General features: G+C 40.5%; 1 protein-coding gene across 3 annotated transcripts in view; it reads left to right on the forward strand.

The window, feature by feature from the left end:
* Positions 1–19,528, forward strand: part of AMPH (amphiphysin) — a 133,466-nt gene extending 113,938 nt beyond the window's left edge. The window contains exons 17-22 of one of the 3 annotated variants that reach the window (XM_085051598.1): positions 327–434; positions 6,304–6,360; positions 11,233–11,361; positions 11,582–11,848; positions 14,680–14,781; positions 18,661–19,528. In XM_085051598.1, coding sequence (XP_084907724.1) covers positions 327–434; positions 6,304–6,360; positions 11,233–11,361; positions 11,582–11,848; positions 14,680–14,781; positions 18,661–18,768 — 771 coding nt within the window. In that variant the 3' untranslated portion in view covers positions 18,769–19,528. The remainder of the gene's footprint in view (positions 1–326; positions 435–6,303; positions 6,361–11,232; positions 11,362–11,581; positions 11,849–14,679; positions 14,782–18,660) is intronic. The other 2 variants (XM_085051600.1, XM_085051601.1) reach the window with 2 other exon arrangements.
* The last annotated feature ends 5,577 nt before the right edge of the window (positions 19,529–25,105 follow it).

A 25,105-nucleotide genomic window follows, 5' to 3' on the forward strand; every position in this document is an offset into this window, starting at 1 on the left:
TCCAATTTCTGGCCTTGCCATCAGTTTCTGGAGCATTTTTGAGCAAACTGAATGCTTTCCCCCCACTTCCATTACTTCTCACTGTAGCTCAGAAAGCTTTTCTTTCTTTCCTTGCAAGGGAGGCATGTAGGACAGGCTCATTTTACATATTGAACATTGATGATGGAAACGCCCTTTACATGCTGTCTTTTACTGGGGACAAAGCCTGGCAAGAGTGAGCCTGAAGCCACACTATGCCAGGCACAGTTCCCTTTCTCCATTTTCTTCCCCACTATCATATGCTCAACATTTTTTTCCACTATCCACTTAAAAATCAATAACAAAAGACTGAGGCTGAAGAAGCTCCACCTGGTGAACCTAAGATTGAGGAAACCCCTGCTATTGCCATTGTGGAAAAGGAGGCTGAGCCTGCCGAGCCAGCAGAGCAGGCTGTGGTGAGTGATCTGTCCCCCATGGCACCTCCCGGGCCTCATCAGAGCCACCTTTCATTATGGTGAATGTGCCTGCTGCATTTCAGCCATCCTTTCCACTGTCATCCTCCATGGCTAGTTTCCCCAGCACCTGGCTGTGTCACAGCATGCCTTTCCAGCACACATCCTCCTTTACAGTCCTAAAATATCATTCCTTTTATGTTTGGCATCTTAGACTGAAGTTTGGCTGAGTGGTTTGGTTTCATAGGTTGTTTGATGCCAGATGAACTTTAGAAGGGGAAAGAATTGATGCCAGTTTTAAATTATGTTATTAGCAGCTTTCTCATTTCATTTCAAGCACTAAGCCAATGTACATCTTGTATGGTTCTTACTGGAGCATGAAAATTCCAAAAAAAGGGTTTTGTAACATGTCTACAAGGCTCACAGTTTTAGAAGCCAGTTGTGAGCCAAAGAGAGAATGCCAAACACCAGTTTGGAGACATTTTACATGTCAGCATTCAGGAAATGAAGAAGAAATTACAGCTCTGCGTGAAAAACAAAGCAGGGCACCCAATATCACTGCAGATTAAGAGGTGGTAGGTATGAGGTTTTACTGCTGACTAGCATCCCTTTTTATACAGGTATCTCAGTGCATATTCTTTTTGTCCAGCTGAGGTTCCTGTCCCACATACTGTTGTCAGAAGGTCTTGGTGATACCCACAGGTTAAGAAACCCTGGAGAAAAACTCCATTTGTTTTTGCAGTCTGACAGCTTTCATGCTTTCCTCAAAACAATAACATGTTCAAAGTCTCTAATGAGTGCTTGTTGCTGGTAGAATATGAAGATTACTACTGAAAAACTGGATGGAAAAAAGGGGTGGTTTTGTGTGTCAATTCCTCTGCCACAGAAGCTGGTGAAAGATACATAGCTGTGTTCTTTGCCTATTGAGCATAGTTTGGTGTCATAAGTGTTCTTAGAAGACAAGGTTTAAGCTTGCTGAGCTGCAGTTGGCCTTGGGGAAGAACCTGTGTGTTTTCAACTGCTAAGCAGGGATCATGATACTCAAGTAACCATAAAATTAGATGGTTTTCAGTAAGCACTTGATACACTGCCATATAGGTAGCAATATTAAGGTAATGTAGATGCAAATTAGCTGAAGAAACTGGAAGTAGCTGAAGATGCACCCATAAATGTGGTAGCAGAGAGCATGGATAGATATCCAGTTATCAGATATGAAGCTACTGAGCTCTTCCTAACAGAGAAAGAATAATTTACTGTGTGAGGAAAGGTGGGCAGTGCTAGGTGGGCTGTTGTGCAGCACTTTGGGGGAAAGGGCAGATCCCACCTGTCTCTGTCCAACGCTACCCATTCTCTGTGGATGCCTAGCAGCATTGCACCTATGGAGGGAAGCAGTCCCAGTGTGTTCCCCAGAACTATGTTTAGGGCTTAATTCTGATTACACTTGCATGAACTTTGAGTATTTGTTTTATTCACTTTTCCCTGGTTCCATGGTACACACTGGAGCAAATTATTTCAGAATCATCCCCTTCTACTAACATAACTGAATGAAGAAAGCTTCATGGTCTGTGTAGACCAGGCACTCCCCTTCTGTATATTTTCAGTTCATACTGTCAACTCTAGTAAGGCAAAGAATGATATCTATCTGAGGCACATTGTTCTGTCAAACTGTTGAGCAAAGTGCCTCATGTTAATGTAATGGTTTGGAATAAAGAATATGGGAGGAAAGGTGGAGAGAGAAGGGATGGGAAATCAGTCATTGATCTGGAGGTCTTCTCTTCCCATGAGTGCATGGCAGGGAATAATATGAAAGAAGAGATACTAATGAAGTTGAAAAGGTGGTTTTATTTTGAAGAAAAAAATTGTAAAAGAAGTTCCCTGTTTTTCCAAAACGAAACCTGGTTGTCTTGCACTAAAACAAAGCAATGCTCTAAAGCCTGTTGCACATCTTAAGCACTCATTAAACAGGCTCTGGCTGCAGCACCACACATTTGCTTGTTGGCTGGCATGATCTTTTCACATGATCCATTTTGCTGCTGAGGAGTTCTGGGTCTACAGTCTGTTGTCAGCTGCTCTGGCTGAGTCACAGGAGTGTAGAGCTATTTGGAGAGAGCCAGAGAGAAACAGTGCAAGAGACAGACAATTTAAGAGCAATCCAAGAGGAAGAACACAGGCATTAAATAAAAGTTAAACAGTTTTAATTAGGTTTGTTCTCGGTGTTTTGTTTCTTATTCAAAATGATGTTGTCCTTAATAATTTGGGGGAAAAAACTGAAGTGTTGGTTTTAAAAATGCCTGCAATTGAGTGACTCTGCATTTGGTTCTCAAAGTTTGTTATTTCAGGAAGTGTTTTCCAAGACATGCAAAGAAGAGTTTTGAAGATTAGGATTAATGACAAATATGTTCAAAGCTAAGGAAAAGTACACTGAATTGCAAAAGATGAAAACATCATTTCATGGCAGCAGTTCTGCATTCATTTGCTTTATGAGTGAGTTTCCTTTAAAAGTAGAGTTGTAAAATATTAATAGATACTGCTTCATTGAGAATGTTAATCAAGTTTAGTTACTTCCAGTTTGGAGTGACAGCCAGTTAAATTAAAAAAAAAATTAATTTTTCTGTACTCAGTTTAACTTTTCTGTACTAAGTTTCCTGTCATGTCCCATTAATCCAGAAAATTTATGTCATGGATTCCTCATTGTAGGAACTTCACAGTAAATTTTCTGGAAGGGTGTTCATTTAAATTATGGAGAGAATGGTCCAGGGGATAGGGTACTATTTGTCTGTCAGGGCATTTTGGATTTAGTTATTTGCTGTTTCATAATTTGCCTGATCAAGATTGCCAAAACTTCATTAGAAGAGTTCATTACAATTGTTGCCTGGGATCTCATTACATATTTTTTCCTTAGTCCTTCGGATCCCAAATGCCACAGAACAAATAAAGTTTGTATTAGTAGCTGTCACCAGTTGATCCTTTTCGGGGAGGGGATAGAACGTCTGGTAATTAAAGGGACAGGACGACCATGTGTGCAAACAGAAGAAAAGTTAACCATGCTAAAAAGTTCATGCATGGAATTCTGCACCCAAAAAGAATTGTTTCCCTGTTTCTATAGCATCCCCAAAGGCAGCTGTAAATCCAAAAGATAGTCTAAAGTATCTAATGCATTAACCACTGACATTTCTTTTTAAAACAATACTGCCCCTCTCACCACATCAATTTTTCACATTCAAGCAAAGATGACATGAGGACATCATAATAAAGTGAATGCTTATGAAATGTTTTCATTTCCCTTTCTTCTTTTCCTATATATGAGACATAGCACTGAGTTCAGAGCACTGCTTGAAGATCAGCTTTCTACTTCCACTGCACTAATTATTAGATTGGAAAGAGCTTCTCAGTGCTTTGGGTATGATGCCTGCCTGGACTCTGATGTTCTCCCATTAAAGCAGTCAGACAGTCAGCTAAATACTGTGGTTTTCAGAGCGGTGCATAAGCATACATGAAACTACCTCCTGATAAGCTCTTTGCAGACACTGAGCAAGTACAGCAGAGGCCAGGGAACAGCCTGCAACTTCGAAAGTATCTAATCAGGGTTCAATCCCACAGTAGATCTAATACACAGTGCCCAAATGGCAGACCATGTAGTTTGGGACAGCAATACAATGGTTAGAAACCATGATCAACTGTGTCTGGATTCAGAGTGTGAAGCTAAGTGTGGGTGCAAAATTGTAGCATAAGGCCATTAAAAATATTTGTCTCATATACAAGAAAAACTGATGTAGATTAGTGTCTTTCTGTTGAAGTCTGCAGGAGCAGATTTTTCTCTCTTGAACCAGGATGTTCATGTTATTTCAGTCATCCTTTTTACTAGACTTTCATGCTCTAAAAATTATACAGTTAATGCTATCATGCCTCTCTTCTCAGACTCCACTATCCACAAAATCCCAACTTCCAGCTAATCAGAAAAGCAAAGTGCTACTAAATTTACTAGTACACAATAGTCAAATTAGCTTTGGGAAAGTCCAAGCTTTGGGACGCAAGAGGAGCTCTCCTTACTTTCACTTTTCCAACCAAAACTATGCTTTCAGTTAACTTGGAACACAGTTCCCTCTTAAAAATATGTATACATATGTATTAAATTCTTCTGCAAAGATACCCAAAGGTGGGCTGATGGGATCCTTACCAGAGAATATTGCCAGGGAATTATTAAGAAAGTAGAAAAGGCTGGCATGTTCCTGACTTTGAAGTGCAAGATTTTAATAATTTCTGAAGGCAAATCGTAAATATAGCTGCTGGCAGAAATTCAGGACTCCTTATTAGTACAAGTAGGTAAGTCATCTGTGTACTGACTTGCTGTATTGACTGTACATAAAGTTGTTATGGGCAACAGTTCATCTCTGCTCTACAAAAAATAAAGATTTCTCTGTATGGCTGTGTGCATGCATGCATCACCAGAGTATGAAATATTTGTAGTTTGCTGTTGATATTTGTTTTTTTTCTATTTAAGACCCTGTACAGTCTCCTCAAACTTATTATAAAATTGAAGACCACTTAACAAAGCCTTGAAAACTTTAAAAAAAAAAAAAGGAATTAATAATTTTAAGAAAGGTTATGTAAAGCTGCAATTTTAACAGGGATAAGGCTGTAAGAGGTTTCTATGGCAACACTACTGTCAGCAACTGCCTTGTCCTGGCATCTGGGCATGTTTGGGGCTTATGAGTGACTGCAAGTGATACTAGAAGATTAGAGGAGGAAAAAAAATGAGTGATATGAAGTTCACATGTAACTCAGCATCCTTTTATTAAAAAGAGAAATGTGCAACTATTTCAGCTGAAACTTTAAGGAATTTTGGGGTGACAGTTTTGAGTGTGTGAAGGCAGGTAGCTGGAGCCTGAGTATGTGAGGTTTCCTGGTTTCTGATTGCTGAAGCAGGCAGTCCAATATACCATGCCCCCAAGTATGTTTGCATAACTTCTCTTCACCCTTACAGCTCATTAGAAACATCTGTCCTAGCTGTGTCAAAATTTATTAGCAAAATTTATTTCCATAACGGGGCTTTGACTTGTTTTTGCTTAGCATAGCATCCTTAGCTGTGTCTGCAGACAGTCAAACCTGAACAGCTAAAAAAGCACTTCCAACTGTTCCAAACCAAGCCTGATTTTTAGTGATTTTGACTGTTGACCTTCTGTAGAAAATAACCTAGTGCTGGTAACAAGTACTATTTGGGGGGAGCTTGTTGCCATTCAGTGCTTTCAATCCTTTGAACACCTAAATGGGTGTCAGATTTGGAAAATCACTGATGTCTATTCTTTTTAATGTCAGGCACCTGCTGCATGTATCACTGGATATGAACCTAAAGTGAGGTGATTCTGCAAAAATTAATGAACCCATCTCTTTTAAACAGCCCTTTTCAATGTGTTGCAGTCCAACATGAGTGGAAGAAGTGTTTTATAATGTTTACACTGAGGCCCTATGAATTGCAGGAGCAGCATCAGGTGATAATGGAAACAGTTTGAGGCATGGGTGGGGGAAATTTGAGCTTGGTGGAAACTGCAAGGTTGCTTACTAAACAATTTTTCAAAGCTGGTGCTGTAATGAGAATACTGGTAGTAAAAGTAAATAAAATTATTGTCCTTAACACTTACCATGTGATGATGATAACATATGTAAAGGCTTTATTTGTTTAGCATATAACTACTTCTATTTCAGATTATATGTGGCAGTATCTTTCTGCTTGCTGGTATATACTAGTTCATTTAGCCATTCATTTCATTGCATCCCATACATAGCATGCTTCCATTACCTTGATTAATACCAATTTCTCTGCAGCCATTGCCTCAGCATAAGTAAGGTGATAACCATATTTCCTTTTATACAGGAGAGCGTCGAGGCAGAGGATAAGGAGACAGCAGGAGTTGCTGAGAAGGAAAGTGAGGTACATATGAATAGACTCAAGAGTATGTACTTTAATATCTTCAAGAGAACCACAGCAAAAAAATTGTTATTTGCATGTCATCAATAGGCCAGCCGATACAATGTGACTGTGACCTAACTGTGGTGTTAAAGACTAACACTACACAGATATATCTGTGGCATATATTCTAAAAGATCACCTCTCATTCAATGCAAGATTTATCTGAGAACCTGTGTGTTACAGCAGTACAGAGTGATAAATATCTCAGGGCACCAAACAAAGCAGTTCCATGGCTGAAGGAGGTATAATGCTGTTTCTGTTGACATTTGGAAATACACTGCATAGATCCCCAGTAGCTTTTACAGTTTCCATATGTTTGTTTGTCTAACCTTTCTGTAAAATTCTTTGTAAAACTAAAGTTTAAAAACCTATTATTAATCATTTCTTTTTCCTAGCACAGTATGCCCTGAGCTAAAACAGGTACTTGAAAATAATCGTATTATGAGTTGGTTTGCTAAAGTGCAATCTGGCAGAAAGTTAGATACAGTTAATATCAAATTACAAACCAAATGAAAAGCTCAATGACATACATATGTACTTTAACTTGTACATATGTGGGCTTGAATGATTGCATTTTGTTTGTATTTCTTCAGGGGTGATAAAAGTACTTACTCTGAATCTTTGTATCCAAAGTGAAACTGCAATGTGTTCAAATGTGCAGAGGGCAGCACAAGAGGAGTGGATGCTCATTAAACTCAGGGATAGAAGCAGGGACTGGGAAATAACTCCTAGTTATTAATCTCTCAGGATTTGTATCTCAAGGTGCTGGCAACCTGCTTTTTTGTTCTTACTCATTTTGCTGCCATAATATCTACAAAAAAGTAATGGACTGGTTTCAGAACATGCTAACTTCAGCTGTCCAAGCTTAGGTTCATTATCCTTCTGTAAAACAGCATTAGGTCTGCTAGAGCCAAGGATATATCTGTGGGTGTAGGGTATACCAGCACTACTTGGAAATGAACTTGTGACTCACTGGTGCTGTATTCATCACCAACACTGCCACATCCACACGGAAACCAGTGGAATTGCATGGGAAGAAAGTCCAGAGTGGGAGTGGTAGATCAAACCCAGTTTGGTGTTGATACAGTGCAAGAGAGTGTTGTGTTACTCCTCAGCATTGCCTAATCACTCCCAACAAGTCTGCTTCAAGAAGAAATATGCAAGAAATGCCTCACTTTTGTGCTAGCACCAAGGCTAAGTCTTTGAAATCTTTCCCCTTTATTCTGATGCTACTTGTACTTACAAAGTTAGGTCTCTTATCTGAGAGTGAATTTGCCCCTGTTTTCTGTTCAAAATACCTGTATAAAACAGTATTACTTTATGCAGAAGACCTGCCATAAGAGATCAAGTTATTTGCTAAGTGGATATTTGACTGTCAGTGGAGGGTGGTCCCTTTGATACTCTTAAGTTGCATTACAAATTCTTCAGTACTACCTCAGAATCTTCCAAGACATTGCAATGGATGCATTCCCTAAAACAAGATGGTTGGTTTTTCTTGACATTAGCTAGTTTAGCTGTGCTTATAACCAACTGTCATAAAAATTACCCATTCCTGTTCTAAATCCAGCCATGGGGCAATAACTTCAGCTCTGGTAGACCATTGTAGCTCAGGGAGCTTCTCTGGCAGATCCCAGTAGCAGGCTTGGTATCCTTTCTTCTCATCTTCCTGGGCTCATTATCACTACTGCTGAATCTGTGTCATTTCGTTGAGTGGACAGCAGTGTTAATGAGAGTACAACTGTGTGGATTGGCTGCATCTTGAAGAAGAATTAAGAATTCATAAAGAAGAATTCATGTCTGTGCAATTAAAACAGCCAAGTGGTTCTATCATACCCCTCGTTATACTGGATGATCCTTTCTTTCTCCCCTGTATGCTTGGTGTAATGGGAGAGCTGTCCAAATTTCAATAATACTGTTAGAGATTGATAATTTAGAATACTATTAGACTGCATAATGTTATTAATTACCTGTATAAAAGAGATTTGTAGGATTGGTTTTCAATATGAAGTAAGGTAATACAAGTAGCAGTACCTTCAAGGATGTGGTTCAACATAGCTGGATATAAATTCAACCTCCTGCTTTCTTTTTTATCTTCTGTACTAATCAAATAATTGAGGCTCTTAGTGAGATTCATTCTGTGCTACCTCACATGCTCTTTTATAAAAGCTATTTTTAATAATCTAGTTTTTATTGCTTTGGACTTTAAGACACAAGAACAAATGATTGTGCAATTGTGAGATGTGGTATACATTTGGTGACTTGTGACTGCAGGCCGTGAGAGTGTCACCCTTTCACTGTGGGACATTTGCGAGCTGATTCATATAAATTAGTATTCTCCTCCTTAGTGAAATAAAATGGGCTATACAAATCCAATAAATAGAAAAGAAGTTGTTGATCTTAATCACAATAGACAGCAAGATCAATTTCTGCAGCATGCTGTTAGAAATGTATGGTGTTAAATCAATCTGATGTGCTCTCTATTCCCACCCTTTTCTACTAGCCTCTTCCAGGACTTTTACACTCATAATTTCTTTGTATGTCTTCCTGGGTCAAGACTGCTAAAATTGGTAGTACTATGAGAGGCAAACTTGCATGTCTTATAGAAGAAAATGTCAACATCTGACCTTCTCTGTTGATGTTACTTGTTTTTACAATAGAGCATCCTTAAGCAGCAGCAGTTTAAATTTAAATTAAAGTTCCCCAGTGATTTCTACAAATCCTTATAATATTTACTGTCTTCAAGAATTCCAGGAGGGTTTAATCACATTAATTAATAGCAGAAAATAGGAGTCGTGATGAATATTTAATGTTGCTAAAAAACTATGCCTGAAGAGTGCCCTTGAACAGTTGCTGAGTCCAGGCAGTGGAATTAGCTTTACCCATGGGGCGAAGATCAAGCTAAGGAAACAAAGAGCATCAGACTGTTCACTGGAGATCAGAGAGATTTCTGCCAACTGTGGCTTGACATTGGTACCCTGAAAAGAGTTTGCCTTCAGTGTTTTCTCTTTATCCTGGAGCTATCTGCTGTAAGGTAAAAATGCCGTCTTGAAGTTAATTAGATTAAAATAATTAGTTTTGTCATTTACCTTCCACAGTCCAAGCCTTAAGATTAATCCATTCTAAGTATATACACAATATGCTACTGTAAGCAGTATATAGCAATACAAATGTTATGGTGGTGCATAAATTACAAGTGTCTTTGTTTCAGACAATTTAAAAGAAGAATACTCTAGAATGAGTTGTCTCCCTTTACAGGTTCAACCAATCCCTTTCCATCACTAAGGAACAAATATGAGAAGATCTAAGCAAAAAAATAGCTAACAAACAAAATAGCACCAGGCAAAAGCTAACAGTATATAACTGCTGCATACACAATAGCTAAGTCCTACAAACCCATGAGAACAAAGAGAGACCCAAAATGCCAGCTAATACCCTTTCCTGAGATAGTGCCCAACAAGGGCGGCTGAGTGGGAAAGACAAAGGGACAAGATGGCGTCAGATCCCTCCTGGGAAGACAGGAGGTCACAGAGCAGTTCCAGTGGCAGACGAAGAAGACATGATGGCCCGTCTGGGGTCAGTGCCCTCCTTGCAGCAGGAGACAGCAGAGCAAGCAGGGCTAGGCAAAGCAGCTGGGCTGGGGCCACTCGTGGCTGACAACGACCTGGGCCAGAGCTGGGGCTACTGTCACCTGGGCCAGAGCTGGGGCTACTGTCAGTGTAATGCATTGACTGCAGACAGGCACCTGTGGAATTCCCCCCAAGGCAGCTCAAGGCCTATAATTCCACTCTCTCCAAGACAAGAAAGAAGAAGACAAAAATATGAAAAGAGAACCCAAAAAGGGAGAAGCCTCTGCTTAAGCAAAGACCAAGCAGCCAGCAAAGCAAAAACCACGCAGCAAAAGGGGGCAAGCTGCCTGCTCGAGTAGACTTTCATGCTGCCCCCCATAGCGTCCCGCCCCAGTTTTTCCTGGCAGCAGGGTCTTAAAGAGACAGTAACAATTTGGGGAACAGATAGCTAGGGAATACGATAACTTTTTGGGTTACCCAGAACAAGTGACAGTTTCTTCTGGATGAAGGATTAAACATTGATCTAGTAGTAGGCAGGTACGTTTTCTTCCCACCTTTCAAGAACTGGGATAAATCATACATTCATTTCTTAAGACAGACTGATCAGAAATGGTTCAGTCAAAGCGAGACTGAGTAGGCTGTTATGTATCTTTTTATACTGACATAGCTATAGATCTTCATGGTTATATTTTTTCTGACATTTATCCAGCTGTAGAGTATATGTATTTCTCCTGACATGGCCTGATTTGGGAGTCTCTCTGTTAGAAAGGAATGTGTAATTAAGATTATAAGATTTTTGAAACCAGCTGAGGTCTAGAGGTAGGTGACTAGCTGGAGAAGGCTTGGAGCTTCTTCCCAAGAACATTATTAGATTCCATTAGCAGGGTCCCATGGACCCCTGGACAGTTTGCAAGCTCCTCCTCCTCAGCAGAAACCAGTGGTAAATTTCTTCCACAATAAAGCTGGAAGACAAGAGAAAGAAAACAGCTTTGACAAACAGTTACTCCAGTAGAAACACCTGAGGACTCTGCTAAGTGTTGCCTGGTGAGATTTTATAAATGTCTCTCTCCAACCTGTTAGTCACCTTTTCTGAACAAACTTGCCCCCAGTGCTGCTCTTCTCCATAAATCAGGAGGAACACCAGTGAACTCAAGACCTTAGGTCAGCATCACACTGGGAGGTCACAGAGCAGAGGCTGATCCATGTTCTCTCTAGCAAGTATCTGTAACTTGTATCCTGAAAGGTCCCTCCCTTCTGTTGTTTTCAGGTGGTACCTGTTGGTGTGGCATCAGAAGACAGTGTGGCTGCGGCAGCAGGAGCTTCTACCACTGAGCTGGAGGGTGTTGCTGAAGGTGACAAACCTCAGGGAGAAGAAAAAGAGGCTGATGTGTCTCAGGTAACTCATGTCAGTGCATGGGAGAGTGTGTTAGGGGAATTGGGACAGATTCAACAGCCTGAGAGAGGCAATGCTACTTGGTCGAGAAAAAAGAAATTCTCATCCCCATATATGCCCTGTGCAATGAACCATAGTGTTTTCCTGCTTGAAATAAAGTACTAAATAGTTTTGCATTTCTTTTCTGGGGGGAATTGTTGGTTTTTTGGGTGTTTCTCCCCAGGAAAAGGTCAGCATCATCCCTTCAGTAGTAATAGAGCCAGCGTCAAACAACGAGGGGGAGGGAGAAGAACACGAAGTCATCATGAACGAGTCCAAAGATACTGCAGCAGAGATGGGTGCTCAGGTGACTGCCACTTCTCCCAGCGAAACTTTCCAAGCTGGAAATGGTCAGAAACCTGCTGAAGAAATCCAGGCCATACTTTCTCAGGATCAGCCTGTTCCAGCAGAAGATGCAGCTTCAGCAATGCCACCTGGTTTTCTCTATAAGGTCTGCTTCTTCATTTTTCTTTTAGATATCTCTAGCTTCTGCGGATATGTCTTGTCTGCTCAGGTAGTGTCATCATTTCTTGAGGCCAAAGGATTCTTAGTTTATCAGCCACATGCACACACAAATACATGCAGCCACGACTCTGATACTGCGTTGTTTGTTCATAAATGAAGTCTGAGATTTTCTGCATGCTTGTTGCTGTGCATATCTTCATGTAGCTGTAAGACTCACTGAAGTACAAGAACCCTTTAATCTCACCACATGACTGCTGAAAATTAATATATTGAATAAAACTGCATTACCATGAAGTTAATCAGGAATTTTGTTGATGTATGCTAATGATATATCTGAAATGCTAACAACACATTCCATCTTTATGGTCCCCTCCAAATCCAAAGCATTCTATGATTCTATGATCATTTAAAAAATTGCATTTTTCTGGCCTGAAAATCTATAGTGGAAGTACTGATTCTGTTGTAATCCATGGCTACAATGAAAATGAAGCCAAAATGTCATTCGGTAACTTTAATAATAATATAAACTGTCAGGGTAATCAAACAGAAAAGTTTAATGAAGCATAAGAGAAATTTTTTCCTTGGCTGGCAAAATCCCCAGGGTCTCCTGGTTCACAAAGTTCTTTGACAATACTTTTCACTTCAGAATTGCTGAGCAGCAGAAAAACTCCTTGAGGATGGATGAACTTCCCATGCTTCCTATTATAATAATGCATTGTTCAAGCTAATTAGTCCCGTAGCACTCTTTAAGTATGCCATTCTTTTTGGTCTATTCTCATTGCTAAATATGTTCTGCAAACTTTGTGGATAATAGTAGGGTGAAGGTAAACAGTATCATGCAACTCAGACATGCTGACATAGTTCATCTTTTGTTTTTCATCACACTCTGTAGGGTCAGACATAGAGAAGGAGAAGTAGAATATATGCTTGCCATCTGGTTCTCAATGCCACTTTCTTTCATAATTGCAGAGTTATCGTGGAACTGTCTGTGCTTTGAAAAAATTAGACTAGCTGTCTTTTCAGGAGATAAAACCATTTACTTAAAATGGTCTGTTCACAATGATATGTTGATCCTGCCAGTGGTTCAGTCCCAGTAATCACCCCTTTGAAAGGCAGATATTTTTGGCATACTCATCTGCTGGTAAGTGGGAGCTCCTTCCAGGGCAAGCATTAAGTAAGGTTCCCGTTACTCACCTCTTTGATCATCTGTTGCAATGGGTACTGTGTGACTGACTCAAATATTTATCAGTGTTCACAAGAAGAGTAACGTAACAGTGGCCACAACAAGAGAATGAGAGAATCTGAAGTTCCTGAGAGTCTTTCTCAATTTTATTTGCAAAATCCTGCTACCCCTGTCTCAGATCTCATAATGATAATGGGGAATGAAAGGAAGTTCCTTACATGGAAGGAATGATGGTAGCAGGCCTTGTCCAAGAGGCAAGACTTCTGGTATGTTTCAGTATCATCTATTCTTGAGATCTTGTAACCTTGGGAAAGGATCTTAAGTTTCTTTTGATAGTGTCAGGAAGACTTACTTAAGTTCTCCTTGCTTCTAAAGAAATGCACAAAAAACTGACATGAATCAATGCCTTTATTATCAATATATGGCAGATTGAAAGAGGTGATTCTATTCCTGTAGTCTGCTCTTGTGAGAGCCCGTCTGGAGTGCTGCATGGAGTTCTGGTGTCCCCAATGTAAGAAGGACATGGAACTGTTGGAGCAAATCCAGAGGAGGGCCGCAAGGTTGATAAAAGGCCTGGAACATCTCCTATATGAAGACAGGCTGAGAAAGCTGAGGCTGTTCTGCCTGGAGAAGAGAAGATTCCATGGAGACCTCAATAGCAACCTTTCAGTGTCTGAAGGGGACCTACAGGGAAGCTGGAGAGGGAATCTCCATCAGGAACTGTAGTGATAGGACAAGGAGTAATGGGTACAAATTGAAAGAGGGGAAATTTGGGTTAGATATGAGGAAGAAATTTTTAGCGTGAGGATGGTAAGACACTGGAACAGGTTGCTGAGGGAGGTTGTGGGTGGCCCTGCCCATGGCAGGGGAGGTAGGGACTTGTCATGCTTTGACCCTAGCCAAACGCCAGGTGCCCATGACAGCTGCTCCCTCGCTCTTGCCTGCCACAGCTGGGCAGAGGAGAGGAAAAAAATTAACAATGTAGTCATGAGTTGAGATAAGGACCGGGAGGAAACACTCCAGGGCAAAACGGGATCAACTTAAAGTTACAAAGTGGACTCCATGGGCTGCAGGGGGACAGCTTGCTTCACCATGGTCCTCACCACAGCCTGCAGAGGAATTTTGGCTCCAATGCCTGGAGCACTTCCTCCCCGTCCTTCTCCACTGACCTTGGTGTCTCCATGTTGTTTGCCTCACATGTTCTCACCTCCTCCTCTTCTCTTGTTAGGAAAAAACTGTGTCCACTTTGTTTTGATTTCTTGTTCGATATGTTCTCACAGAGGCATAACCAACATCTCTAATTGGCCCAGCCTTGGCCAGTGGCATGTCCATCATCTTCAGAGCCATCAGGGGTTGGCTCTGCTGGACATGGTGGAAGCTTCCAGCAGCTTCTCACAGAAGCCATCTTTGTGGCTCCCTCGCTACCAAAAACCAGGCCAAGCAAAGCCAGCACGGGGTAGATGACCTTTAAGGTCCATTCCATGATTCTATAATAATTTGAATGTACCTGTCTATAGCCATACTTTTGCATAAAGACAATCTTTTTTTTTCTCAGTCATGATTTAACAAATACTTTTGTTGAGTAAATGTCTTCATTTAGATCACATCTATATGTATGGTGTTATTTTCTTCAGGTCGAAGTTCTACATGATTTCGAAGCAGCTAACAGTGATGAGCTTAATTTAAAACGAGGAGATATTGTACTAGTGATTCCTTCTGAGACCACAGCCGATCAGGTAAAAACATGCAGTTCTTGCTTTTGTTGACATTTTTCTTTGTCTCAACTTTTTTTCTCACAGATTATAGTTAATGAGAATGTACATTTAAAATGTTGTTACTGTAAGAAAACACAAAGATTTTACTTATGCCTTTGTACTTAGTGTCATTTGAGACTAAATGGCACGGTTGACTACACCTGAAGTCACAGATACATGTTATTAGTAGGATCTGACCTCAGCATATTTTCTAGGGGGGTTTTTTGTGCTGGATTTGTAGTGGATTTTATACTGACACACAGGTACACAAAGACTTCATGCAAAGGATGACCTACAAACTCTGTGTTACGTTGTTCCATATCATCTTGTCTTAACATTGCAGTAGAATTGATTATGTGCTCCATAAATGTTCAGAGCTTTCATGTGTGGATTTGTAGAAATAATGCAAATTCACCCATGTAACAATGGAGAACAAAGACATACAAGCTTCCTTCTTGGTGCTTCAAAGAAAATCATTTATTGCCAGAAAACCGAGCCTTTTTATGTTCTAAATTTAAACAAGACAAACATGGATTGGCTGCCTCCCCATGCAGCACCACTGCCCACATGCCTTTCCATCCAACCACCTCTCTGATAGCGCGGCGTCCATGTGTCTCACCAACCAATCACTGCCTCACTTACAAGGCAACCACACACTAGTCACACAGCCTGTTCTCTGGTTACACGACCTGTAGCTGAACCTTTCCCAGAATGCCTTCTGGTGAGCAGCAGTGAACAGAAGTGAACAGGATTTAACAAAGGTGAAAAAGGCTCTTATTATATAAGGCTTTTCTTTATCTCCCTGTCTTGGTTTGAAAGACAGGTGCCTGCTAAGAGAGGTAGAACCCTCCCTTAGGACAGAGAATGTGATCTCCCTTCCCTCGGAATTATTTTAATTTTGAAATCAAGGGCTTTCAGGCAAAGGTATGGGAAAAGGAATAACAGTTCTTTACTAGTATCTATGGCAGAGTAAACAAGCAATAACAAGAATAACAACAACTGATAAAACCACAAACCAGTAGCAGATGACTTTTTGAGCTGCTGAGCACTTTCCCGTGTGGTATAATCACAGTCGCAAGCAGCAGTGGCACTGTTGAGCTCCCGGCCAGGCAGGGCAGGTGCGATGACTTCTGAGCGGCTGCAGGTGGTGCTGTGGCGCAGGGTCAGGTCAGCCTCACACAGCTGGTGATGGCGGCCAGGCTGAGAAGTGGACAGGCAGCTCGGGGCAGCGAGCAGAGTGGCAGGGGCTGGCTCTCTCTCCTGGGCAGCCAGCGAGGTGACAGGGACTGTGCAGTCACGGCAGACGCCGCGGTCTCATGCGGCGAAAGCGGGCGGCAGGGACAGCCAGACTCCCCCACAGCTGCAGCAAAGCGCAGCCGGGAAAGGTGCACGTTGCTAGTGGGGAAAAGGGTTGGGTCTCACAATTTTCCCCAGCCAAAAGCTCACTCAGCCAGAAGGAGAAGGCAGACCACAGTTGGATCTCTTGTGGTCACAGCCAGAAGCAAAGAGCAGTCCCTTTCCTCCCGGTGTCCCACGAATGAGTGCCAGTCCCAGTGGCCAGCTGACTCTTTCCCTTGCCCCACCTAGCACACCCTTTTGTCTCTTACAAAAGATTTGATGGCTCTAATCACCCAGATATTTGTTGCTTAGTAACAGGGATGGAGAAAAAATTCCAATACCCCCAACCTCCAACACTCCCACACACCCACAGGGAGCACGGAGAATGCACACAAAATTGTGCTGCCCCATAGCCTAAAGGTATAGAGATGCTGTTCTCTGTTAGGTGCCTCTGATAAAGACAAGTTTGCCCCTTGGAAGCCAGAACATGAATTAAACAACAGTTTCATTTAATTTAAGTTTCGTTTGAGTTAGTTTTCTTTTAACATTGCATTTCAGGTGAATTTTTAAACAATTGTATTCCATATGTTAAAAGTGAATTACAGTGAAGTGTAGTCATTTTGGACACTGCTTTAAAAGAGAAAACTTTAGAGTACACTATTAGCACCAGCCACCCCATGGGCATCTGTTAGTGCCTGTAGTGTTGGTAAAAAGTCTCTCATTTGATTTGGGGATTGAGAGGTGGGGGACTGGATCCTTCCTGATCAGGTAGCTAAGAGCACGGCTCTGAATGAAAAATATTTCTTAAAACACGCCTAAATACTAAGGCCCTAAGCACATATGAGTCCTGAGAACTGTGTTTGAAATTGTTTGGCTGATTGATGCTGTTCAAAGATAGGTTATTATCAGTCATCTCAGCTGAGCTTTCTTTTAATTCAAGATACTTGGCTTTTGCGAGTGGGTTGTTTTTGGTTTTTTTTTACTTATTTCAGAACAAAATATTCCTATTACAGCAGGCACATAACTCTTTTTATAGGGATGAAATCTATTATCCCTACTCAAATTATGCTGTTTTACCTCATGGGCAGTTCAATTGATTTCATTATCAGTGTTTGCAGAATAGGACACTGCTCTAAGGATAGCAAAATATGCTCTCTGACTTTAGTCTGGTTTTGCTAGAATATTAAGTGTTAAATACTTGGTGTTAATGCTTGGTGAGTCTGTGAAGTATAATTCTTCTTCTGGTGTGCATTGAAATGCCCATTAGCATTAATTGAAGTAAATTGCGTGCAGTCATGGAGAAAATACACCTTCATGTATTCATGTTTCTGAAGCCATTCTTTTCATATCTTTATTGCTTGTTATGTATTTCCCCTTCATGTTTAACATCACTGTAAAGCTCAATACTTTTGTCTTTTTCCAGGTACTTTGTTGACTTATATAGAGGCTTATCTTTGTTATTCTTTATTCTCCTTCGAAACTGACCCGCCTAAAGCTGTATTTCCAATACACTTGGTAACATCAACCTGTGTTCCCCATTTGAAGCAACCCAGCCCCACCCAGTGGCTTTTTCCATTGGTCTTGCATTGAAGTTATTATCCAGTAAAATTGTATATTCCTTTCTACAATTTATGCTACCTATGCTAAAGAGCTACATGCTCTATCTCTCAGGTATTCCACATGCTTCAAAAGCATGTCCCCACTTATACGTACCCAGCCAATGTCATAGATAAGCTGGTTCTGCTTTAATGGTGCTTATCTGGGGGCAGACAGCCCCCACCAGCACATGCAGCCACCCCACAATTGTGACTCAATGGCATATTTGATGATCTGTTCAAGTTATTCTATCTCCATGTATACTCTTTGTGTGATAATAATATGGCAGCATTAGAGATTCTGTTTATCGTGGCTTTGCTCCAATTCCTTTTCTTTAAAGGAAAAAGGTGTGGAGTTTCTTAGTGACATGAGAGTAGATTGGTCATTTCTAAAAATACTAAAATTATTTTATTCCAGGTAGAATTTATCACACTTAAGAGAACCCAGTACTTTCCAATAAGAAATCTCTCTTTTGGTTGCTGGTGATTTGTTGATATATTGCTTGTCAAATTCTGGTTTAGGTTTCCAGGAGTTTTTTGGAAAATAATTATATATTTTGTAGAGATAGTAACTCCTGAGACTGCAAGAACTATTCCCTCTTCTGACTGTTGACACATAAATGAGAGAAAAAAATATCTCAGAGGAAAAAGTTAAGATTCAAAACTATTTTTCCCCCATCTATGATATCAAGTTCAGCTATGAGTTAGATGGGCTAAAGGCTGTACCATATGCTTCCAGTTACTTGGTCTCACAAAATTGTGGCCTGACAGAATGGAGAAAATGGTCTGTGCAAAATTAGAGGCTCTTTTTTAACCAAAGCACCAAATCTTTTAGCCATGTTACTCTGAAACATCTTCAGGTCTGAAGCTCATAGTGAGGAAGTGGAGGGGAGACATGAAATTTAAGAGATTGTCTTTTTCTTTGCAGGAGGCTGGCTGGTTGACTGGCATTAAGGAATCTGAGTGGCTTCAGTACAGAGATGCAAATAGTTACAAAGGACTTTTCCCAGAGAACTTCACACGCCATCTGGAGTAGTTCTCCCAGGCAGATAAATGTAGTATGAAGCTCAGTCAGTAGGTTTTCAACCTCTATGAAACACAGGAGCCCATCTTTTTGTAGTTTAAGCTGTTAATGGTTTACAGACTGGTGCCAGACGATGCTTGTTGAAACATATCAAAATGAGCATGAATGCAAACAGTTAAGCTGTAATTTCTGAAGCAGTACATGGGAAAAAAATCAGATAAAAATGAAATGTCCTTATTTGTTCACGAGTATGTGGCGACAGGTTTGTTTGTGCTTCGTCAGAGCTGTGGTGATCCTGTATTTGATCCTTTCCCATGAAATCTGAAATTCGCTTCCTCAATACCAAAACCTTAACTTCTCTGCACTAAGTGTATTGTATTTAGTTGCACTGCAGAAGATTTAATTAATTATCCTGTAATTATGAGGTCAAACTATTCTAAGTTTCATGTGTTTAAAAGATTATTAACTACTGCAACGTTTTTCAATGTTATTTTTGGACATGCATAATATATATACACAAGAACTTATATGTGTATATATAAGTGCATATGGCTATATATGCATTTTCACAACTTCATTGTAGTTCTTTGGCTGCATAGTTATCATCTGGTACATGCATTGCTCTTTCACTGTCTGGCATTACAGGAAACAGTTTTGTTCCAAAGCAAAACTAGCTGCTCCATTGCCAAAACATGATACAGTATCTGTGTTTGTAATGTGAAATTTTCATTCTTAGATGATGAATAACATCATGTTCAAAGCCGCTAACCTTTGAGATTGGCTGAATAAATTTTCAAAAAGAAGGAGAACTAAGCTCTGAGAATAAATAAACACAGTATATTTTCATTATATGTATTTATGCAGCATACCTTCACAGAACCTTTTAAAGTAAGATATATAATGTATCCTGTATCAAAAAGTCATCTGTAACTTATGTTTTCCAGTGCTGAGTCATTAAAAATAAACCTTTGGTCCAAAGAACCTATTTCTTCTGTGGTGCTTTTGAAATTTTGTTAAGAAGTCTGTATAATTTATATATTGTATTATATAATCTAATCTTAATACCTCTTTTTCCAAAGGAATAGAGCAAAGCGGGTGCAACATCTAAATTCATGCTCTCAAATCTAGTTGTAGTCAGAGTTCCATAAAGTCTGAACCCCAGCTCAGCATATCTCTCTGCTGCTCTTCCTGTTCCAGACTCTGGCCACCAGCTACTACCTGTCCGCTGAGGAAGGAAGCTTGTCTGTGTTTAACCTTCACTCAGCTGAAGATCTCTACTTCTTAGTAATTTTTCACTTGTCCACTTACTTCATGTGGAAAGTAAGTTCTCCATGACTCTGCTTCATTGTGTTTGCTGAGGCATGGAAGCTGCAAGTATTTAGGAACATTTATATTCTTCTAGGAATTCAGTTATTTTTCATATGTTGGTCATCTTGTATGCAAACAATATCCAATGGAAACAATGTTTCTGCCCCATTTCTAATTTGCTAGATCTCAGTTGAAGAAATAGGGGGTTTGTGCCTCTTGAAGAAGAGAGTTTCAGGATCTCTCTCCATAGGTTTCAGAGGCAACTCTAATGATCACTGTGTTTTGTGAAGAAGTTGGATGGCTCAACTGTGATAGCTGGGATTTTGGATTTGAAATATCCAGTGAGTCTAAGGAGGTTACAGGAAAGTTCTCTCGTTTTCTGTTCATGCCTTCAGCAGGTCTGATCTAGGGCCAAGAATCTCTCCAAGGACAGAACTTGGTTTTGGTTTTCGTGTTACAATAAATTCCAGACTACAGCACACCATTTTGAGGTGGTCATAATAACCTACTAGACTTGGTTTACAGTGATACTCTGATGACCTCCAGGCCACTTTCTTGCTTAACTGCATCTGAACACTTGAATTTCAGTAATAGCAGCTCTACATTGTCTAGTGCTGCAAAGCCCAGCACTGGACAATGGAACCTCAGTTTCCCTGTGGACACCATGTTGCCACCTCTTTGAAAGGGACCTACAATTAAGTGAGACCATTATGTGTGATAGTCCTAACCTGAAGGACACTATGACCAGCCCAAAGCATTACTGTGATCAGCCCATAATCTTTTACCCAGTGTTGATTTTGTGCAGTTACTATTACTAGGCCCTCTTGATTTTAAAAGTACCCACATCAAAGTCAAACACCATTGGTCTTGTTTCTTCTAATCTCCTTGGTACAGCCCAATGTGCCAAATCCACAGAGGGTTTCGAAGTACACTTGAGATTGTACATAGATAGGAAAGGTCTCTGGTCTACAAAGAGCTTTCATGGTACTGTAATTATTTGTTGGCAACAAGATGTTACGTCCCAAAAGCTATTGCTCATGATGTGTCATTTAAGTGCTGCAGGTTACTGTGTATATGGCATACCATTCTGACATTGAGTATGTCTTCAGATCTCTCACATACACCCCAGAGCCACAAAGCAAGTGTCTTGCAGAAAGGATGAGGAAAATTGTCTTTAAAAGTCTTTGCAAAATTCCATATACTAGGATGATAGATGTTAAAGGAAACATTGACAAGTTAGCCATGAATGATAATTTTCCTAATTTTCCCTTCTAACAGAAGCTCGTGAATAGAAATGTATTTCACATTTTTGATTAACAACTATTTCCTGCATTCAATTTTTTTCCTACTCTACTTTTGTTAGACATCCAGACTTACCTCTGAGACACTCATGTCTGCAGTTCCTGAGGTGAGTCCTATGCAGTAAGTGTATTTCTCTGTGATGTGTGAAACTTTATTCTAGGACAAGCAAAGGAAATATTTTCTAGTAGGTACTGCTGTTACATATGGGATACACTTGTGTTACACTGCATTAGCTTGAGTTACACTCCCCCTGAAATTATATTAGCCCAAAATTATTTCTCCCTTTACTTGGATTTTTTTATTTACAAACAGTAGTGTACTTGGCCAATTACTGAATTTTGTGTTTTCAGAGTGATTGTAAAACAATAACCCATTGTTTCTTGGTTTCTCTAAAGGCTTATTTATGCCTAAAAGAGCACACACTACTAAACTTTTAGAGCAGGGGTAATTTATATTTCTACATAAAATAAACCCTTGAAAGATTTAGGGATCCACTCTCCTGATTCCAGGGACTGATTATGCATGGTGTGGTCTTGAAAGAAAGACAAAATAATTGAAGATAGAGGAACATCTCATGTGAGTGAACAAATAAGTTGTGTATTTGCAGCTCATCTATCTGGTTTACAACTTTCCATGAATAATGAAAAATGCTTAAGCAGAACAACACTTCTGTCCTTTTTCTCCTACTCCTCTCCCTACCTTGCTTCATCTCTTCCACTCAGTGCATCTGTCCCTGCCACAGAAGAGGGAGGGGAGGCTGAGGCTCAGATAGTATGATATTCAATTCCAGGATGTTCTGATTACCGATGCCTTAGTGCCAGAAAGATGTTAAGTAAGGCAAAGTCTCATTAAGCTCATTCTTAATGAAAATTTCATAGTGTCTTGCTGACATGGGGAAAAAGGCATCAAAAGAAAGCCACTGTGATGGGTAGTTTAGATAGATGGGGTTGGGAAAGAACAACCATTGGCTGAAGGACACTTTACAAGGCTGTCCCCTCTGCTATGTGCAGGCAGAGCATGAGCAACTAGCAGCCATAAGTACCACAGTAGCCTCAAAAACACCACAGTTTGCTGCTTGGAGTACAAAATTGTATCTTGTTAGTTTTTAAGGCAGATTTGAAAGATCCATCTTTTTCTATTTATTTCTAAGGCGCTAAGGTGACAGTAGATGAAGCCAATCCTTGGCTGCAGAAAGTAGTTCAATTAACGAAGAAGGTCATATTTGTGAGAACAGTGCAAAAGAGCATGAAGGTGTTTTTGCAACCGTCTGTAATAAGCAGTGTCACTGTTAGTTCTATGTTTTCTGGTGGCAAGATATTTGTTGCAGATGAGGGGACGGCAATGAACTTGGTGCAAGCAAGCCAGTGACACTACATGGCAGCCAGTTTGCTTCTGTTTCATCCCTTTCTGGAGTAAAGGAATCTTGTTTAATTAGGAAGAGGCATTTTAGGAAATGGCACTTTTTCAGTCCAGGTTTGGAAACAGAGAATATGAAGTGGGCCATGGTTTTGAACACAGCATCTTGCTGAATGTATACATGTGTAATAGATAGTCACTAAGTCATCAAGATTCCTTCCTTAGGTGATTGTGTGAGTCAATGCCAGCAGGTAAATAGAACAACCATGAAATCACATCTGAAATGCAAAGAGTAAATTTATTTCTTTACCTTGCTAACCAGAGGATCCTGAAGCAACACCCCAGCGGAGACACACAAGTGGGAATGCCAGCACCATCAGGTTTAGTCAATCCTAGTTAGTCCAATCCAGTTAGTCCAATCCTAGTGGGGGGGGGGGGGCTGCTGTTTGCACCCACTTATCAAGGGCCTGCACATGTGTAGTTTACCAGTGTGCTGTGATCTCCCCTGTGCTTTTTACCTCTGGGCTTGGATCTCTTACCCAAGACAGGGAGCTCAACCATGTCCATGAGAGTGCCTCCAGGTCTCTCTAAATGTGGTACCTCTATACAGGAATTCTACCTCTTACAACAGAGATGGTAAAAATGGTAGTAGGCATAATATATAGAATTTCCCGCACTGTTATTCTCCAGGCCTTGGTAATCCCAGCTGCAAGGTCACTTGAGTGCCTCTACCACCCTCCTCACTATTCTTTAACTTTTAACGCTTTCTTCCCAACAGTCTTCATCCATGTGATTTCAGCTCTGATGCTGTCTTTGTTGCACCATCTCACCATGTCTGCCAGCATCTCAACTATATCTTTTCACTCATCCACTCTGACCTGTTTAATCAGCACAGAAGCATCATATGGGGAAATCTGCAGCACCTTCCAAATGGTTTCATCTATAAGCAATAGGAAGACCTCTTAATTAGCATTAATTCTGGAAAAGCTGAAATTATTCATGAGAGAGTTATGCTGCATATTCAGATGCATAAAAGCAGTTAAAGAAAACTTTAGTGAAAGAAAATACCCAGACAGTAGTAAAAGTACCACTCTGTGTGTATGCAGGATTTCTATCCAGCCACAGGCACTAAATGCAATGCAGAGAACAATAAAGTAGCCACCAAAACTTGAGTCTTCAGGAGTCAGTGGTACCCACATCTGCTGAAAACAATGAACAGATGCGAAGTCTTCTATGTCCTCAGCCTGATTTCAAGAGGAGAAAAGAGGCTGGGGTTTCTTTTGGTGCTATCAGGCTTTGGTTTGAACCAGATAAACCACTAATAGTGCCTTTATATTTGCCTAGACAGACTCCTTGTAGTACAAGGTATAATTGGATCAAGAACATCAAAGCACTGGAAAGCTAAGTAGTTATATACTTAAATTATTACATTTCCAAGGTACATGCTGCAAAGGAGAAGTTGAAGGTAGTCCAGGTTTCCTATACTTAAATGAATTCATAAGAAAGTCAACATCCCTATATTAAAGTTTTTAAAATTAAACATCCTGAGCTGCAATGGAAGGAAGACTCTGTCTGTATGTCAGTAAATGAAAAAGAAACAAAATGTCGCTGTTGCATCACTAGCAGAGTGAAAAGTCGAGAGGCTTCAGGTGATCAAGAATTCTGAATTTATTATTTATTTTTAGCAATTTATATAGACTTCCACAGGCCGTTCGGATTGGGCCAATTCAAAACCTCCCCCTAGGCTGATTGGCCAGGCTTGAACCGCCTATCTTCCAAGAGACCGTTTCAACAACACAAAAACTTTATTTATAAAACATAGTAAGAAGAAGAGAAAATTTCCTATGGGAAAGAATCTGTGTTGCCACAAAAAAAACATGTAATTTTGAAGAATAAACTGTGCAGATTAACACAGAGTTGCCAAATGACAAGGTGTACTGGGTTTGCATGGCCTGGTTTTTGGTAGCAGGTACTACAGGATTCTGTGAGAAGCTGCTGGAAGCTTCCTTCATGTCCAGCAGAGCCAATCCTCCTGGCAAAGCTCCAAAGAGGGACATGCCACTGGTCAAGGCTGGGCCAATTAGAAATGGTGGTACCTCTGTGATAACAGATTTAAGAAAGAAAAAATTATTGGACAGTTGTAATTGTGGCCAAAGAAGAGTGGGGTGACGGTATGGTAGAGGAACAACTCTGCAGACATCAAGGTCAGTGGAGAAGAGGGGGAGGAGGTGCTGCAGGCATTGGAGCTGGGATTCCCCTGCAGGCTGTGGTGCAGACCATGGTGAAGCAGCTGTACCCCTGCAATCCATGGAGGTCCAAGGGATGCAAAGATCCATCCACAGTCCATGAAGGAGCCCATGCCAGAGCAGGTGGATGCCTGAGA

This window comes from Lichenostomus cassidix, chromosome 2 (assembly GCF_008360975.1).
Source record: "Lichenostomus cassidix isolate B80296 chromosome 2, HeHo_3.0, whole genome shotgun sequence".
Taxonomy (NCBI): domain Eukaryota; kingdom Metazoa; phylum Chordata; class Aves; order Passeriformes; family Meliphagidae; genus Lichenostomus; species Lichenostomus cassidix.